At 44.0% G+C, this 18324-nt stretch overlaps 1 protein-coding gene across 16 annotated transcripts in view; it reads left to right on the top strand.

Annotated features, from left to right (window-relative positions):
* The window catches only part of LOC133648351 (band 4.1-like protein 2), a 106191-nt gene that overhangs the window by 64656 nt on the left and 23211 nt on the right, over nt 1-18324 (top strand). For all 16 annotated transcript variants that reach the window (XM_062044361.1, XM_062044358.1, XM_062044360.1 and 13 more), the window contains exons 5-14: nt 1315-1419; nt 1495-1537; nt 3991-4066; nt 11175-11271; nt 11334-11458; nt 11525-11612; nt 12202-12354; nt 14577-14674; nt 14755-14927; nt 15303-15385. In XM_062044361.1, coding sequence (XP_061900345.1) covers nt 1315-1419; nt 1495-1537; nt 3991-4066; nt 11175-11271; nt 11334-11458; nt 11525-11612; nt 12202-12354; nt 14577-14674; nt 14755-14927; nt 15303-15385 — 1041 coding nt within the window. The remainder of the gene's footprint in view (nt 1-1314; nt 1420-1494; nt 1538-3990; nt 4067-11174; nt 11272-11333; nt 11459-11524; nt 11613-12201; nt 12355-14576; nt 14675-14754; nt 14928-15302; nt 15386-18324) is intronic.

The following is an 18324-nucleotide window of genomic DNA, read 5'->3' as shown; positions in this document are numbered from 1 at the left end:
AAAAAGTATCTCAGTTCCAACATTAAATATCTTATCTTTGCGGTGTATTCAATTGAATATAAGTTGAAAAGGATTTGCAAATCATTGTATTCTGTTTTTATTTACGATTTACACAACGTGCCAACTTCACTGATTTTGGGTTTTGTATTACATTTTGCCTTTTATAACAATTCCCTTCATAAAAGGTTGAAGAAATTAACTATAAAAGTTAGTAATATATCAAACTGCACATAATATGCCCTTAAGAGGCCGTGGGCAGTATTAATCCTGTTAGAACTTTGATTGGATGCTTTGCTCTTTAATCCATTAAGCCATTATGCCACAGGTGGACTGATAATCGGGAGTCGAGAGAGTTTTCAAGATAGGCCAACCGATAACGGGCCAATCAATGCACGGCTGTTTATTTATGTACTGTATTTATTTGTTGCTCTACGATGAGTCCTTAAGTCCGGCCCGGGGACATATTCTGCTGCAGACATGTGAGATACACTTGACAATCAAAATGAGTTTGTAAAATATGAAATATAATAAATGACAGGGCGCTTTACAGGAAATGTTACAGCAAACTTATTCCTAGCGTTTTCCTGTTCAGACGCTATTAATACGATACAAAGTAGTAGCAGTGTAGTAGTATAAGTTTTTGCTTTTGGAAGCAACGGGCGCGGGATTGATTCCCTGGCATGATTGTGGAAGAAAGTAAAATTAGTGGGATAAAGCCCATAGTCATAGGATATTTGTAATTATTAAATTGTTATTAATTAAATATTTTTACCGGCCTGAATATAATGATGGGTGTTTACAATGGTCACTCACCCTGTCTCGTCAACACTTATGTGCAGGAAGCGCGTGCAGACATACAAAAACAGTCCAAAAGAATATGAACACTTTGCAGTCATGTTGTTGTTATGATATAATATACATTCAATGATAGCTAACATTAACTATCCAAATTGCTATACCCAAAGCTAATGAGCATGCACATGTTACGTACGTACATAGTTACGTCATTACGTTCTACAAGCCGTGAAGGGGCGGAATATGCTGTGTAAAATACACTGGAAATTTAGCGCTCTCTAGGCATCTGTGTAAATGTTGCAAACGGCCCCTTTAATTGTATGTTTACAATTATTAATTTTATATAACATGTACTTAATAAAAATAATTATATTTGCAGCTAACATAAATGTGCCACTTTACATTTAGTCATGTTCTATTCCAGTGAGTTTTTATTTTTTTAATTGTTTAAAATTGTATTTAATATGTTTTTTGTTTTTTTTTAATAATTATTTCTCCCATCTTCTTCCTTGCCAACAGAAACGTGCCAAGGGCCTATTCTTATTCTTCAAGGTGTGCGAGCATCTTAATCTCCTGGAGAAAGACTACTTTGGTCTAACTTACAAGGACCACCATGAGCAGAAGGTATTGTGTGACTTTTACTAATAACAAATAACAAATATTTTTTTAAATATGTCACTCTCTGCTCTTTGCCTCCAGTGTTGGTTGGATCCCACCAAGGAAATCAAAAGGCAAATTCGCAGTAAGTTAGCTTTTTGCAAATAATATGATGTATACTTTACAGACCGTTACAAGTGGACGGTGCTATGAAAATATTCTATTTTAGAAGAAAAAAGTGTATTTTTGAAATACGTATATAGCATGTGGCTCTGTGTGGGTGTGTCCATGTGTGAACGGTGCACATTTGGGTTTTATGTACACCACAATAATGGCAGGTTTGATACCACTTAATTACAGTCTGCTGACACCTAACACCATCATGACTTTTATATGTCCTTTAAGTATTTTGGAAACTATCAGAAGTTGTGATTTGGATGCCTTCGCACAAACACAAGGCCAATTTTCAGCACGATGTAATGACTAAACTCAGGTAACTAAATTGATTGCAGCACACAAGACCTAAAATAGAACCTCATTAGGCCAACACAATTCTTGTCACAGCTGTTAAACTGTTGGACCAATCAAACCTCCGACTGAGGCAAGCACTTTTTGTTTGAAGTCAATACTTGAATTATCGTATTCGCAAAACCTCGACATTAGAGTAATGCGCACAAAACTTTGTTCTAAATCTGTCATGCAAGACAAAAAGACCTGAGGTTACATCACAAGTAGGTATTTGTATTGTATTGAGTCATGTGAAATAAAACAATACTACAAACGTATATTTTGATAGCTTTGTTGCGCATGACGTCATTTCCGGTTGCATGGCTCAAGCACTTGGCGGGCTAACAGGCGGTTGTTGGTAGCATATTGCTTCAAGGTCATTTTCAATGCCTGAAAGAAAGCTCCCAAAAATAATGCTCCACTTTTCAAAATGCGCCAGCTTTATGATACGGATATGCCATATACCAGTGGTTCTCAAGCTTTTTTCACCAAGTACCACCTCAGAAAACATTTGGCTCCCCAAGTACCACCATAATGACCAACATTAAAATACAGTAGCGTAGTAGGCTTAGGTATTCATTAAAAACAAAGCAGAGTTTTTAAAAAAGTATATTTAATATTTTTGGCCTTTGTAACATTTATACACAGTTTGAACAGTAACACTGTGTGTTTGATTATAGGAAAATAAAACACTACCTAAATAATGATTCAAATACAATTAATTGCACATAATTAAGTGATTCTTTGGCGTACCACTAGATGGAGCCTGCATACCACAGTTTGACAATCACTGCCATAGACGTACTATCGTTTAGCATTAGTGATTTTACATGGTGATTTCAGCCCCTCCAAATTTGGTAATGAAAACTACAACTAAGATACACGTTACAATCCAACAGCTAGTGTGTAATAAAGTTAAAGTAGTACCACTGATAGTCACACACACTAGGTGTGGTGAAATTACCCCCTGCATTTGACCCATCCCCTTGTTCCACCCCCTGGGAGGTAAGGGGAGCTGGCTGCGTTTGGGAATAATTTTGGTGATTTAACCCCCAATTCCAACCCTTGATGCTGAATGCCAAGCAGGGAGGCAACGGGTCCCATTTTTATAGTCTTTGGTATAACTCGGCCGGGGATTGAACTCACGACCTACCGAACTCAGGGCGGACACTCTAACCAATACAATACTACACATTCAATTAATGGCAAATACTACTTACTGACCACAGCAACACACATTTGTCACCCCATGAACACACATAAATGTACCAAAAATTGGTACAGCTTAGTACCGGTATAGATTTGGTCAAATGTGAACGTACCCAGTCCTACTTAAAAAAGTTTATTTTGTTGAGCATTACACAAATGATGCGCTATTATATTTATTTTTTTCTTTGACTTTTTGTGGCTGTTTTGCAAAACCCACAACAAGGGAAGTATTAAATGGGTCCTATTGTGCAAAGCCAACTTTTTTTTACCTGGTAGTACCTCTTTCTTTGAATTTGGGATCCCCATAAGTCCTGAAAATGTCAAATCAAACCACGGCGGCATGGCGGAGTTATTTTTAAAACAATATTGCTAACTTATTTCTACACTAGTACGGTGTTACATTTCAATGAAGGTTCGATGATGGTGACAGTTTGTCCCTACAACAGACTTTTTTTCTGCTTCCATTGTTTCCTATGGGAACATTTGTGGAGCAGCACCTCCAGGTCAGTTTGTTTTATTACACTTTGCTTTTCGATGTAGCCAAAATAACGTTACGCAATACCGGACCCGCCAAGTATTTATTTGTGTGTGTTGATGCTTGCGTGCGTGACACATTGGGCTTAGCAGCATCCAAAAGCTGCTCTTTGCCCTCGCTCCAACCCGCCGAAAAGCATACACACACACACACACACACACACACACACACACACACACACACACACACCAATGGGAGGAGGCAGGATGGATGGAATGAGGCCAGATGGATGGAAGCGACCCCGATCACACAAAAAATCTCAGAGATTTCCCGTGAATGATCCCCCATATTTTTTCCTCCTCTATCTTGGTCATGTGGTTTAACTTGTGTCACTTCCTGCTCTGTAGGTAACAACTGGCAGTTTGCATTCAACGTCAAGTTTTACCCCCCCGACCCCTCACTGTTGTCTGAAGATATCACAAGGTAAACACACTACATCACACTCACATAACGTAAGACCACTATTGAACATGATTTATTTACATCTCTGTGCCATTATCAGTGCATTAGCCAATAGATTTGGTGGCTAATGTTCAAGTAGGTATTGATGTATAATAATTAAAGACTTGGTAATGCAAATGCAACGATATGTTACCATTGACCAGTTTCTTACAAATAAAGAGGTGTGCTTTATTTGGAAATGCTTAATAAAGTGACATAATTTCACATAGAACAAAGAGAGCACAGTCTACCAAGTCAAAACATACTTGGCCAATATATCGGATTCTGACGTTAATACTTGCACAGTTCAACATGTCTGAAAAGTAGTAGGAAGAAGCAGAGCTTAATTAATCATACCCTTTCTCCGTGTCTCAGCAATTACTAGTTTGCTGTCTTCCTGTGTTGAACATGTTTTTTATATTCACATTTTTCTAATGTGTGCTAGTAAAATGAGTATTAAGGGCCTGATCCACTAAAGGTTTGCGTCTACTAAACACTAAAGCTCATGCACAGAAGATTGCGTCTCTTAAGCAAAATAGTGCAAATCATTTAGCGTGTTTGTCTTTATGTATATGCAGAATTTATGCTGATTATTAATACACACCATACTAGGAGGAGATGAAAATATAATAATTTCGGCCTCACATTGTGATTTATCAAGACTAAAACTGCTGTGTTGCGTCTATATTTAGCACCTCTAGAAAGTACATGCAAACTGGCATAGTTAAGCACAAAGATATACGATCAAGAGAGAACACTTCATTTATGTTCCAGATGCACCATCACAACAGCAGCGCCTCCCAGAGTACACCTTTGGCATGCTAAGAATAGATTCTGTTGTCTATATTGCCCAAAATAGGTGGTTCACGTTATATTTGTCTGCTGTATATTCCACAACATATCAAAACAGCCCAGGATGGACATTTGGAGCATATGATGTCATGAATGTGGAGTGTCCCCGTTGTGTAGAACATGTAAAAAAAACTCATTTAAATAGGGCAGTCTGCACCACTTTTGCACTTGTTATTAACTGTACAAGCAGTCTTAGTAGATCACCCGCAACAAGCTCACTAACAGTACTCGCAATTTTTTTTTACTTTGTACATCCTATTTAGTGCTTGTTATTTGGATCTTAGTAGATCAGGCTGTGACAGTCTCTCGCTGTCGTCCGGGTTCTCAGGACCATCAAAGGAAGAAATGTTGCGGCAGTTCTAGACTTTATTTTATTTTTTCAAATAAAACCTCTCAGTCTCAGGTTGCTTTGCAGCTCCTCTTCCCTGCTCGCTCTCCGGTCCCCTTTTCAGCCAGCCACGTCTTTGTTGTCGGCGTCTTGCCCTCGTTCGCTCCTCATGCACTGCTGCGTGTCTCGCTGGCTCTCCACCTCCTTCTGCCCCGTCGTTCTCGGCTGCTGCCTTCTTAAACACCGCGAGGGGATCAGCTGAGTGTGACCAGGTGCACGATCCCCGCACCTGGTCACGATTGCCGCGTCACTCTCGGCGCGCCCCGTCTGGCCGCTTGCTCGCCGCCATCTTGGAGCAGGCTTCGGCGCAGCACGCCTCGCCGTCGGTCCTCCGGCCCTGCCTCCCCACACAGGCCTAAGCAGTAAGTAAGTGTAAGTTCTCTTCATAATTTTGGATAAATAATCTCTCAAGGTAACTTTTCTAACACCCCCTTTTTAAAACTCAAAAGGCCAGAAGTCTTTCATTGTGTTTGCCCAGTGACGAGATCCCATGTTAGAGGGCGGCCACCCCTTTTAAGCCTCCTTGTCAGCAAGTGTCCGTTCCTCTGCTTTTTTTTTTCAAAGAATTTCCTCTTGTGTAACCAGGATCCAGAACCAGCACCACAGGCAAACACATGCAAATGAATCCCCGTTGGGGTTGTCTGAATCCCGTCAGTCACTTTAAGATAATGAATTCCAACAAATTTAGATGTTACATAACTGACTTTGGGCTCGCCATATCAAGGATTAGTTGAAAGGTTATCCAGACCCCCACCCCCCAAAAAAAATCAACAAACAAAGAAGCACTAAAAATGTTTAATCCTCCGCCAGATGATGGTGGGCTTCAGGCCTCCTGAGAGGAGGAGGAGATGCGGATGTTGTTATTGGTTAGAACGATGGAAAAAGACTAAAAAAAACTCACATTTATTTTTGTTAAGAGATTTTATTTCAAACTTCAAATGTTGCAGTTTGATGCATTATAAACATACAGTAAACCTTGCCTTTTTGAACACTTTTTATGCTGTGTGTACTGGAGGTGCTGGAAAAAAATCGACGCACATCAAATCGTGATTCTTAATAATTACAATTCTGAATCGATTAAAAAGATTCAAGAATCAATTTTTACAAATACATGTTTTAGGGCATCTAAGCGCATATTTGCTGCGCATATACATTACGTCATACATCAGTAGACAACGGGAGGTTTTGTAACCTCTATCTTGTATGGAAAAGGTTTTAGATAAATTTATACCAAATAACGTATTGAGAGTATCGATATAATCGAGAATTATGTTGAATCATGAATCGATTCTGAATCAAATAGTCACATTGAATAGTGAGTTGTTGTAAAATTATCATTCCTACTGTTTACTATACCACACATGCTAATTGTAGCATCACAGGCGTGTATTTATCTACAGTAGTGCACAGAGCACACAGAGGAGCAGGTCAGCATATTCTACATATTTGTGGCCTAAATTAAGCATTTTTTTAGTCATAAAAATGGCTATCCATCCATCCATCTTCTTCCGCTTATCCGAGGTCGGGTCGCGGGGGCAGCAGCCTAAGCAGGGAAGCCCAGACTTCCCTCTCTCCAGCCACTTCGTCCAGCTCCTCCCTGGGGATCCCGAGGCGTTCCCAGGCCAGCCGGGAGACATAGTCTTCCCAACGTGTCCTGGGTCTTCCCTGTGGCCTCCTACCGGTCGGACGTACCCTAAACACCTCCCCAGGGAGGCGTTCGGGTTGCATCCTGACCAGATGCCCGAACCACGTCATCTGGCTCCTCTCGATGTGGAGGAGCAGCGGCTTTACATTGAGCTCCCCCCGGATGGCAGAGCTTCTCACCCTATCTCTAAGGGAGAGCCCCGCCACCCGGCGGAGGAAACTCATTTCGGCCGCTTGTACCCGTGATCTTGTCCTTTCGGTCATGACCCAAAGCTCATGACTATAGGTGAGAATGGGAACGTAGATCGACCGGTAAATTGAGAGTTTTGCCTTCCGGCTCAGCTCCTTCTTCACCACAACGGGTCGATACAGCGTCCGCATTACTGAAGACGCCGCACCGATCCGCCTGTCGATCTCACGATCCACTCTTCCCTCACTCGTGAACAAGACTCCGAGGTACTTGAACTCCTCCACTTGGGGCAGGGTCTCCTCCCCAACCCGGAGATGGCACTCCACCCTTTTCCGTGCGAGAACCATGGACTCGGACTTGAAGGTGCTGATTCTCATCCCAGTCACTTCACATTCGGCTGCGAACCGATCCAGTGAGAGCTGAAGATCCTGGCCAGATGAAGCCATCAAGACCACATCATCTGCAAAAAGCAGAGACCTAATCCTGGCCACCAAACCGGATCCCCTCAACACCTTGACTGCGCCTAGAAATTCTGTCCATAAAAGTTATGAACAGAATCGGTGACAAAGGGCAGCCTTGGCGGAGTCCAACCCTCACTGGAAACGTGTCCGACTTACTGCCGGCAATGCGGACCAAGCTCTGACACTGATCATACAGGGAGCGTACCGCCACAATCAGACAGTCCGATACCCCATACTCTCTGAGCACTCCCCACAGGACTTCCCGAGGGACACGGTCGAATGCCTTCTCCAAGTCCACAAAGCACATGTAAACTGGTTGGGCAAACTCCCATGCACCCTCAAGGACCCGGCCGAGAGTATAGAGCTGGTCCACAGTTCCACGACCAGGACGAAAACCACACTGTTCCTCCTGAATCCGAGATTCGACTATCCGGCGTAGCGTCCTCTCCAGTACACCTGAATAGACCTTACCGGGAAGGCTGAGGAGTGTGATCCCACGATAGTTAGAACACACCCTCCGGTTCCCCTTCTTAAAGAGAGGAACCACCACCCCGGTCTGCCAATCCAGAGGTACCGCGCCCGATGTCCACACAATGCTGCAGAGTCTTGTCAACCAAGACAGCCCCACAGCATCCAGAGCCTTAAGGAACTCTGGGCAGATCTCATCTACCCCCGGGGCCTTGCCACTGAGGAGCTTTTTAACTACCTCAGCAACCTCAGCCCCAGAGATAGGAGAGCCCACCACAGATACCCCAGGCACTGCTTCCTCATAGGAAGACGTGTTGGTGGGATTGAGGAGGTCTTCGAAGTATTCCCTCCACCGATCCACAACATCCGCAGTCGAGGTCAGCAGAACACCATCCTCACCATACACGTTGTTGATAGTACACTGCTTCCCCTTCCTGAGGCGGCGGATGGTGGTCCAGAATAGCTTCGAAGCCGTCCGGAAGTCGTTTTCCATGGCTTCCCCGAACTCCTCCCACGTCCGAGTTTTTGTCTCCGCAAACGCTGAAGCCGCACACTGCTTGGCCTGTCGGTACCTGTCCGCTGCCTCAGGAGTCCTATGAGCCAAAAGAACCCGATAGGACTCCTTCTTCAGCTTGACGGCATCCCTCACCGCCGATATCCACCAACGAGTTCTAGGATTACCGCCACGACAGGCACCAACTACCTTGCGGCCACAGCTCCAATCAGCCGCCTCGACAATAAATAACTAATAAATGGGTTATACTTGTATAGCGCTTTTCTACCTTCAAGGTACTCAAAGCGCTTTGACAGTATTTCCACATTCACCCATTCACACACACGTTCACACACTGATGGCGGGAGCTGCCATGCAAAGAGGTGCGGAACATGGTCCACTCGGACTCAATGTCTAGCACCTCCCTCATGACATGTTCAAAGTTCTTCTAGAGGTGGGAATTGAAACTCTCTCGTGACAGGAGACTCTGCCAGACGTTCCCAGCAAACCCTCACAATGCGTTTGGGCCTGCCAGTTTTGTCCGGCATCCTCCCCCACCATCGCAGCCAACTCACCACCAGGTGGTGATCAGTAGAAAGCACCGCCCCTCTCTTCACCCGAGTGTCCAAAACATGAGGCCGCAAATCCGATGACACAACTACAAAGTCGATCATGGAACTGCGGCCTATGGTGTCCTGGTGCCAAGTGCACATATGGACACCCTTATGTTTGAACATGATGTTCGTTATGGACAACCTGTGATGGACACAAAAGTCCAATAACAAAACACCACTCGGGTTCAGATCCGGGCGGCCATTCTTCCCAATCACGCCTCTCCAGGTTTCACTGCCGTTGCCAATATGAGCGTTGAAGTCCCCCAGTAGAACGAGGGAATCACCCAGGGGAGCACTCTCAAGTACTCCCTCGAGTGAATCCAAAAAGGGTGGGTACTCTGAGCTGCCGTTTGGCGCATAAGCGCAAACAACAGTCAGGACCCGTCCCCCCACCCGAAGGCGGAGGGAAGCTACCCTCTCGTCCACTGGGTTGAACTCCAACGTGCAGGCTCTGAGCCGGGGGGGGCAACAAGAATTGCCACCCCAGCCCGTCGCCTCTCACTGCTGGCAACGCCAGAGTGGAAGAGAGTCCAGCCCCTCTCGAGAGAACTGGTTCCAGAGCCCTTGCTGTGCGTCGAAGTGAGTCCGACTATATCTAGCCGGAACTTCTCCACCTCGCGCACTAGCACAGGCTCCTTCCCCCCCAGCGAGGTGACGTTCCACGTCCCAAGAGCTAGCTTCTGTAGCCAAGGATCCGACCGCCAAGTGCCCTGCCTTTGGCTGCCGCCCAGCTCACATTGCACCCGACCTCTATGGCCCCTGCTATGGGTGGTGAGCCCATTGGTGGGGGGACCCACGTTGCCTCTTAGGGCTGTGCCCGGCCGGGCCCCATGGGGACAGGCCCGGCCACCAGGCGCTCGCCATCGTGACCCGCGTCCGGGCGAGGGAAATCTGGGTCCTTCGTTTTTATTTTTCATGGAGGTCTTCGAGCTGCTCTTTGTCTGATCTCTCACCTAGGACCAGTTTGTCTTGGGACACCCTACCAGGGGACAACATAGCTCCTAGGATCATTGGGACACGCAAACTCCTCTACCACGATAATGTGGCAGCTCAGAGAGGAGTAAAAATGGCTAAATATCCAAAATTCGAAAAATATCAATACAACAATACTATGGCCCAAAGATGAGATCAAACCAATCAGAGCCCTCTGTTCAGTATCATGGCCACTTATTGGTTCAGCGTCAGGCAGCATTAGTATATTGGCATTAGTATAGTTGACTATCTGGGTGTTATTTCATATGTAGAGGGCTCTCATAAGGTTACATACTGTATTTAGAAGGTTGTTTTATGGAGGTTTTATGCACTAGCTGAAAATACAACATTTCTAATGAATAATATCTACTTTGTGTAATTAATCAGGCCCACAACCAATTAACAGCGATAAACGTGGGTCTACTGTATGTCATTTGGAATATGTTTGTTTTGATTTTTAACTTCAATAATGATTTGGATTGCATGAGAAAGTGGAAAGAGACTTATAGCTCATTTTTACAACAGCGCAGCGACACCAACAATGATGTAATATTGCTAAGCAACAGACTACTGCAAAAATATCACATTGACGACAAGTTGATTGTAAACAACAGTATGACAAGTGTAACATGCTAGCAACAGCTGATTAATGCGACCAACATTTTAAAGCGCCTGCTGAGCTCTATATAGCTGGATGTGGGCCACTTATGATGCTTCAAATCCTTAAAAACGATACCAATAATTGACAAATTAGAGACCCTGGCAGTTATTGTTTTTTATAGACCACAACACCCCAGTGAAATAAGCAACACGCTGGGTCAGTAAGTAGAGGTGTTAATTGGAGCTTTTACGGTTTGCACCATCATACACAATTAGAGATATGTTGTGGTTGTCTAGAAGAAAGCGTTTGCAGTTTCAGCTTTGATCTTCTTTCAGAAACGATTCTGCCATTAAAGGCACAAACAATAACATTTGCACGAAATAACTGGCAAACGTCTCCTTGTCAAGGTACCTGTTGTGTCTGCAGCTACGTGAAGATGTGGCGTCAGGTCGACTCCCCTGCTCATTTGTCACTCACGCTCTGCTGGGCTCCTACACGCTGCAGGTACAGTGCACGTGCACGTAAATATATATTGTGTGACCCCCCCCCCATTTCTGGGTCTGCAGGCAGAAATTGGTGACTACGAACCCGACCAACCTCGTCCTCTGGACTACATCAACCAGCTGACTTTTGCCCCCAATCAGAGCAAAGAGATGGAGGAGAAGATTCTGGAGCTCCACAAATCCCACAAGTGAGGCCCTGCTAAAAAAACACTTGAAATACAAATTAAGACATGTAAAATGAAATGTACTTGCAGGGGAATGACACCAGCACAGGCCGACTGCCAATTTCTAGAAAATGCCAAGAAGCTGTCCATGTACGGGGTGGACCTGCACCACGCTAAGGTACGATTACATCCACCCCCGCTACTCTGCGTTGACATTAGCACAGCCTCTTAACTAATGTGTGTGTCAGCTGTGCAAACATTGACCAGAGGCCATGGGAATAGTACTCGTCTCCCCGCTGGGATGGCAGCCCATCAGCAGGCGCGTTCCCATGCATGATGTCCACGGCATGGGAGTCCTTTAAATAGAAAATGGAGGACAGTCACTCACGTGACGAGAACAGTTTCTTGATAAATGGAAGCGATGGGTGCATTTTTTATGACCTTTCTCAGTTAAACAAAGTACTGAAAAGCAGAGATCAATGAGCTGCTAACAGCACGGCAAGGCCATGTGTGTGTGTTTGTTTGTGATCTGTGTGTCTTTTATCCCACTTATTGCCACCCCCCTTCATTAGTTATTCTCATGTGTTAACTTAGGCCCGGTCTTCAATACCCCACTGACCAATACCAGATGGCCTTGGACTTAAAAGCTTTGCTAGCCGTTAGCCTGTCTGCTAACCGCGTTACGTTGGATAGTACATGTTTCTGCAGGAATCAATAGCTGGTACTTTACGCTCAATAATTATAATGCATCAATTTTGTCATTGCAGGACTGTGAGGGCGTGGACATCATGCTGGGAGTGTGTGCTAATGGACTCCTGGTCTACAAGGACAGGCTGCGGATAAATCGCTTTGCCTGGCCCAAAATACTCAAGATCTCCTACAAGAGGAACAACTTTTACATCAAGATCAGACCTGGAGAGGTGTGTACTCTGTGTGCTGTAACCTCTAATGGACAACACGAAATGCTGCTTGAGCTACGATTGGATCTAAATCCCTTTTCCCCACAGGAAATAATGGAAATAAGAATGCTCTGTTCCATGGTCAAACCCAAGCGATGTTCTTTTCAAAATCCAAATTCAAATCCACTTTATTTGTACAGCACTATTAACAATCAACTTGTTTCGAGAGTGCTGCACATAAGAAACTATAAAAAGTAATGTAATCAAAAGCATTTAAAATAAAAATAACAATATATAAAATAATCAAATCAATTAAAAAGTAAAAAGAATGACATAATAATGATAATAATAACATTAAAAATAAGTAAAAGGTCAATCAATAAAATGGGATAAAACAATAAAAGACACAGAGGACCTCACAATTTTAAAAAAACAAAAGTGGGTTTTAAGACGAGACTTTACACATTAAACAGTGAAGGCCATTCTGACATGAGGGGGCAGAACATTCCATAGTTTAGGGCCCACACCAGAGAATGCCCGGTCTCCCCTAGTCTTAAGTCTCGTCTCAGGCGCTACAAGTGTGAACTGGCCCTTGGACCTCAATGAACAAACTGGAGCATAAATTTGGATGAGGTTCGTAATGTACTTTGGGGCCAGTCCATTCAAATCTTTAAAAAAACAGTAACATTTTTAAGTCCTTTCTAAAACAATCAGGGAGCCGATGCAAGGAATTGCCACAGAGTTCTGGACCAAAAGTGATTTACAGTTGTCAAGAAGTGATGAGATAAAAGTTTGCATGACCTGTTCAAATTGTTGAAAAGACAAAAAAGATTTGATCTTTGAAGAAGATGATAAAAACTCGATTTTTTTAACAACGCCTTTGATTTGTTTGTCTAACTTAAAACTATAAGGCTGAAAGCTGTTGGATGTACAGAGCTACTAAAAAAAACCCTAGTCTAGCAGAGGGTCACTGTTACTGAGCAGCACAACTTCAGTGTTTCCCTTGTTTAAAACAAAAAAAAAATCTTTAAAAAACTTTAAGTCTAGGGCAGGGGTCGGCAACCCGCGGCTCTAGAGCCGCATGCGGCTCTTTAGTGCCGCCCTAGTGGCTCTCTGAAGCTTTTTAAAAAATGTATGAAAAATGGAAAAAGATGAGGGGAAAAAAAAAAATTTTTTTGTTTTAATATGGTTTCTGTAGGAGGACAAACATGACACAAACCTCCCTAATTGTTATAAAGCACACTGTTTATATTAAACATGCTTCACTGATTCGAGTATTTGGCGAGCGCCGTTTTGTCCTACTAATTTTGGCGGTCCTTGAACTCACCTTAGTTTGTTACATGTATAACTTTCTCCGACTTTCTAGGACGTGTTTTATGCCACTTTTTTTTCTGTCTCATTTTGTCCACCAAACTTTTAACGTTGTGCGTGAATGCACAAAGGTGAGTTTTGTTGATGTTATTGACTTGTGTGGAGTGCTAATCAGACATATTTGGTCACTGCATGACTGCAAGCTAATCGATGCTAACAGGCTATTTAGGCTAGCTATATGTACATATTGCATCATTATGCCTCATTTGTAGCTATATTTGAGCTCATTTAGTTTCCTTTAAGTCATCTCAATTCAATGTATATCTCATGACACACTATCTGTATGTAATATGGCTTTTAATTTGTTGTGGCTCCAGACAAATTTGTTTTTGTATTTTTGCTCCAATATGGCTCTTTCAACATTTGGGTTGCCGACCCCTGGTCTAGGGAGAGACGTGAGATAAATAGAGGAACCACTACCCCAGTCTGCCAATCCAGAGGCCCCACCCAATCAGGCTTTGACGTCTTTTAAGCACTCGAGTAGATGTTTCAGGGCGGTACGGTCATTTTCAGAGATTGGAAAATATATTAGGCAGTAGTCTGCATAAAAATTATAATAGATTCCATGCTTTTTAAATATTTCACCAAGTGGGAGTATATGAAGGGCAAACAGGATGGGCCAAAGAACTGATCCTTGGGGGACCCCACTGGATGAAGTAGAGTCTCCCAATCTTATACAGAGTGTTTTAAGTAACACTGTGATGTCTTAACTGTCATATAAATGTAAAAATAAGTTAACTGCCGTTATTATTAAAACAGAAAAAACTGATCAACGGTGTGGAGGTTCCATTCCGCTGTGCACTACTTGTCCCATGCATTCATTGTGCATCGTTATTGAAGCTAACTAGTTTTGTTTCCTTGTTCCTGTAAAGACGGAGCAGTTTGAGAGCACAGTGGGATTCAAACTCCAGAATCATCGCTCGGCCAAAAGGCTGTGGAAGGTCTGCGTGGAGAATCACAGTTTCTTCAGGTAAAAAAAAACATTCAGAACTACTCTACGAAACATAATTGTGATGTACCACTTTCACGGCTGTCCATTTAATTTCTTAGACTAAACGCTCCAGAACAACCTCCCAAGGCCCGTTTCCTGACTCTGGGCTCTAAGTTCCGTTACAGCGGACGCACACAGAATCAAACGCGCATGGCGAGCACCCTCATAGACCGCCCGGCGCCCGCTTTTGAACGCACCTCATCGAAACGCATCAGCCGTAGTTTAGACGGAGGTAACACACACAGCAGAATGCACTACATGTTTCACTGTCTGACCAGATAAAGGAAATAGCTGTAGCTTTGTTCCGGAAATAGTTGTAGCTGTTTCCTGTGACACAGAGGAGAGGAAAGAGTATAAAGAAAGAAAATAATTGAGTGTGTTGTAAATACAACACGCGCAATTTAAAGATTTTATAGCAACTAGACAAACATATTTGTGTTTAATCTTATTTAATTGTGTATTGTAAAACAGCACACACATGATAAATGCTGTTTCTAGCTCTGACTATTCCTGTGTGACACTACCCCCTGCTGGTTTCCATCATCCACTACAGTCTTCTTTATGTTTTTAATGTCTGTGTTTATTGTGTGTTTTGCTTTTTTCTCAGCTCCAATGATCAGCATAACAGATACCAGCAGGGAAGCTGAGAACGGACACGAGCCTCATCTGGAGCTCCACTCTGACTCCAAGGTGTGTTTACCTTCCATGAAATGCAGCGCACTAATCATCACGAAATGCACTGAAAAGAGTGTTGGAGTCATCTTGTTGGAAAGTCTATTTGTAACATTTTTGTGTGTGTTGAAGAGATCTGTACGAGTCGGGCGGTTTGTCCCCATTTGTAGGTGGATTGCAACATGAGACCAGAACTACACACTTGCCTCTAAAAGTGTGTTGTCATGTTGTCAATGTCAATTTGTGCTGCAGCAGCCTTTACCAGTTCAGCCTGGCGAGTTGGCGCCACATTTCTTAGCACAGGCGCAGGTTGACTGCATATACATTATACATATTGTTTATGCATGCCTCTTGTCTAAGCCCCCTCTCCTTTCTCACTTTTAACACTTTTTCCCCTTCAACACACACACACAGCCCAGCATTATTTCCACACTTCTGTTATAGGTTTTGACAGTAGTCAGGTTTCCATCCATGTATGATGATACACTTTATTCTATTTTAGATTCCTTTTAATTATTTTTCTGAGGTGCACTATGTAATAGTGTATTAGAAGGGAGTTTGCCTTGATGCTTCAATTAAGACAGTTAAAAGTAATTTTACGAAGCCCTACACCACATGCTAAACAGTGTGTGCAAATTATAAAATTGCATGTATCATTAGGTGGTGTGTTGCGAGTGATCTACTAAGACTATGTTTACAATTGATAACAAGTGCAAAAATTGGCCCAGACCGCCCTATATAAATGAAGTTTTTGCGTGTACTCAAGGCTTTCACCTTGGAGACACTCATTTACAATCAGGTTGTCGTGCTCCTTCCTACCTGTGGCATTTTGTTGTTTTCTGAGCATTTAAACGGCAGTCCCAGTGCACCTTCAATTGAACCCCACTTTTTTAGTGCGAGCGTGCGCTGGAAATGCAGTGCTTATTACACTAGTGTTTTTCATATATATAAAAAAAACAACATAATTAAAAAACACCAGCAGACACCAAAATGCATCAATTAAATGAATTTTATTCAGAAAGAGTACATAGGACTGAGCTGTAAAGCGATCACCTCCTTTCTCACAGCCATTTCTGCGCAACTCCCCCGTTTGCACATTCTTTCAAGGTGTACTAAATATCGACGCAAAACAGCAGCCACAGAACTGTTTTAGTCTTGATAAATTACACAGCATGTGCTAAATAATTATCCATTCATCCAACTATCCATTTTCTTCCGCTTATCCGAAGTCGGGTCGCAAGGCAGCAGCCTAAGCAGAGAAGCCCAGCCTTCCCTCTCTCCAGCTACTTTGTCCAGCTCTTCCCGGGGGATCGCCAGGCGTTCCCAGGCCAGCTGGTAGAAATAGTCTCTCCACTGTGTCCTGGGTCTTACCTATGGTCTCCTATCGGTTGGACGCATTCTAAACACTGCCCCAGGGAGACATCCGGGGGTGTACTGACCAGATGCCAGAACCACCTCATCTGGCTCCTCTTGATGTGGAGGAGCAGCGGCTTTACTCTAAGCTCCTCCCGGATGAGAGAGCTTCACACCATATGTAAGGGAGAGCCCCGCCCCCTTACGGGGGAAACTTATTTTGGCAGCTTGTACCCGTGATCTTGTTCTTTCGGTCATAACCCAAAGCTCATGACCATAGGTGAGAATAGGAAATGTAGATCGACCGGTATATTTAGTGGTTTGCTTTACGGCTCAGCTCCTTTTTCACCACGACGGACCGATGCACGGTCCGCATCACTGCAGACGCTGCACCGATCCGCCTGTTGATCTCACAATCCACTCTTCACTCACTCGTGAAAAAGAACCAGAGCTACTCTTACTCCTCAATTTGGGGCAGGATCTTGTTACCCTTTTCCAGGCGAGAACCATGGACTTGGACTTAGAAGTGCTGGTTTTCATCCCAGTCGCTTCACACTCTGCTGCGAACCAATCGAGTGAGAGCTGAAGATCCTGGCCAGATGAAGCTATTAAGGACACATCATCTGCAAAAAGCAGAGACATAATCGTGCCACCACCAAACCGGAACCCATCAATACCCTGACTGCACCTAGAAATTATGTCCATGAAGGTTATAAACAGACAAACAGAGCAGTCCTGGCGGAGTCCATCCCTCACTGAAAACGAGTCCAACTTATTGTCGGCAATGCGGACCAAGCTCTGAAACTGATCATACAGAGATTGGACCGCCACGATCAGGCAGTCCGATACTTCATATTCTCTGAGCACTCCCCACAAGACTTTCCGAGGGACATGGTCGAATGCCTTCTCCAAGTCCACAAAACACATATAGGCTGGTTTGGCAAACTCCCATGCACCCTCAAGGATCCTGCCAAGATTACAGCGCTGGTCAACAGTTCCAAGACCAGGACGAAAAACCACACTGCTTCTCCTGAATCCACGGTTCCACTAACACCTGAATAAACCTTACCGGAAAGGCTGAGGAGTGGGATCGCACGATAGTTGGAACACACCCTCTGGTTCCTATTTTTTAATAGAAGAATCATCCCAGTCTGCCAATCCAGAGGCACCACCCCGGATGTCCACGCAATGCTGCAGCGTCTTGTCAACCAAGACTACCCCACAGCATCCATAGCCATAAAGAACTCTGGGCGGATCTCATCCACCCGGGCCCTTGCCACCAAGGAGCTTTTTCATTACCTCAGCAACCTTAGCCCCAGAAATAGGAGAGCCCACCACAGAGTCCAAAGGCACTGCTTCCTCATTTAAAGACATTTAGGTGGAATTGAGGAGGTCTTCAAAGTATTCCTTCCCCTGGTCTACAACATCCCCATTTCCCAGAGGTCAGCAGCACACTGTCCCCACCATACACAGTGTTGACAGTCTCTTCCGGATAGCTTCAAAGCTGTTCTCCATGGCTTCGCCTAACTCCTCTAATGTCCAAGTTTTTGCCTTTACAACCGCCAATGTTGATGTGTGGGGGGGCAGGGTTGGGGGGGGCGGGG

The sequence above is a fragment of the Entelurus aequoreus genome, linkage group LG04, assembly GCF_033978785.1.
Source record: "Entelurus aequoreus isolate RoL-2023_Sb linkage group LG04, RoL_Eaeq_v1.1, whole genome shotgun sequence".
NCBI lineage: Eukaryota > Metazoa > Chordata > Actinopteri > Syngnathiformes > Syngnathidae > Entelurus > Entelurus aequoreus.
The sequence above is the reverse complement of the archived record's forward strand: the minus strand, read 5'-3'. Positions and strand labels throughout refer to the sequence as shown.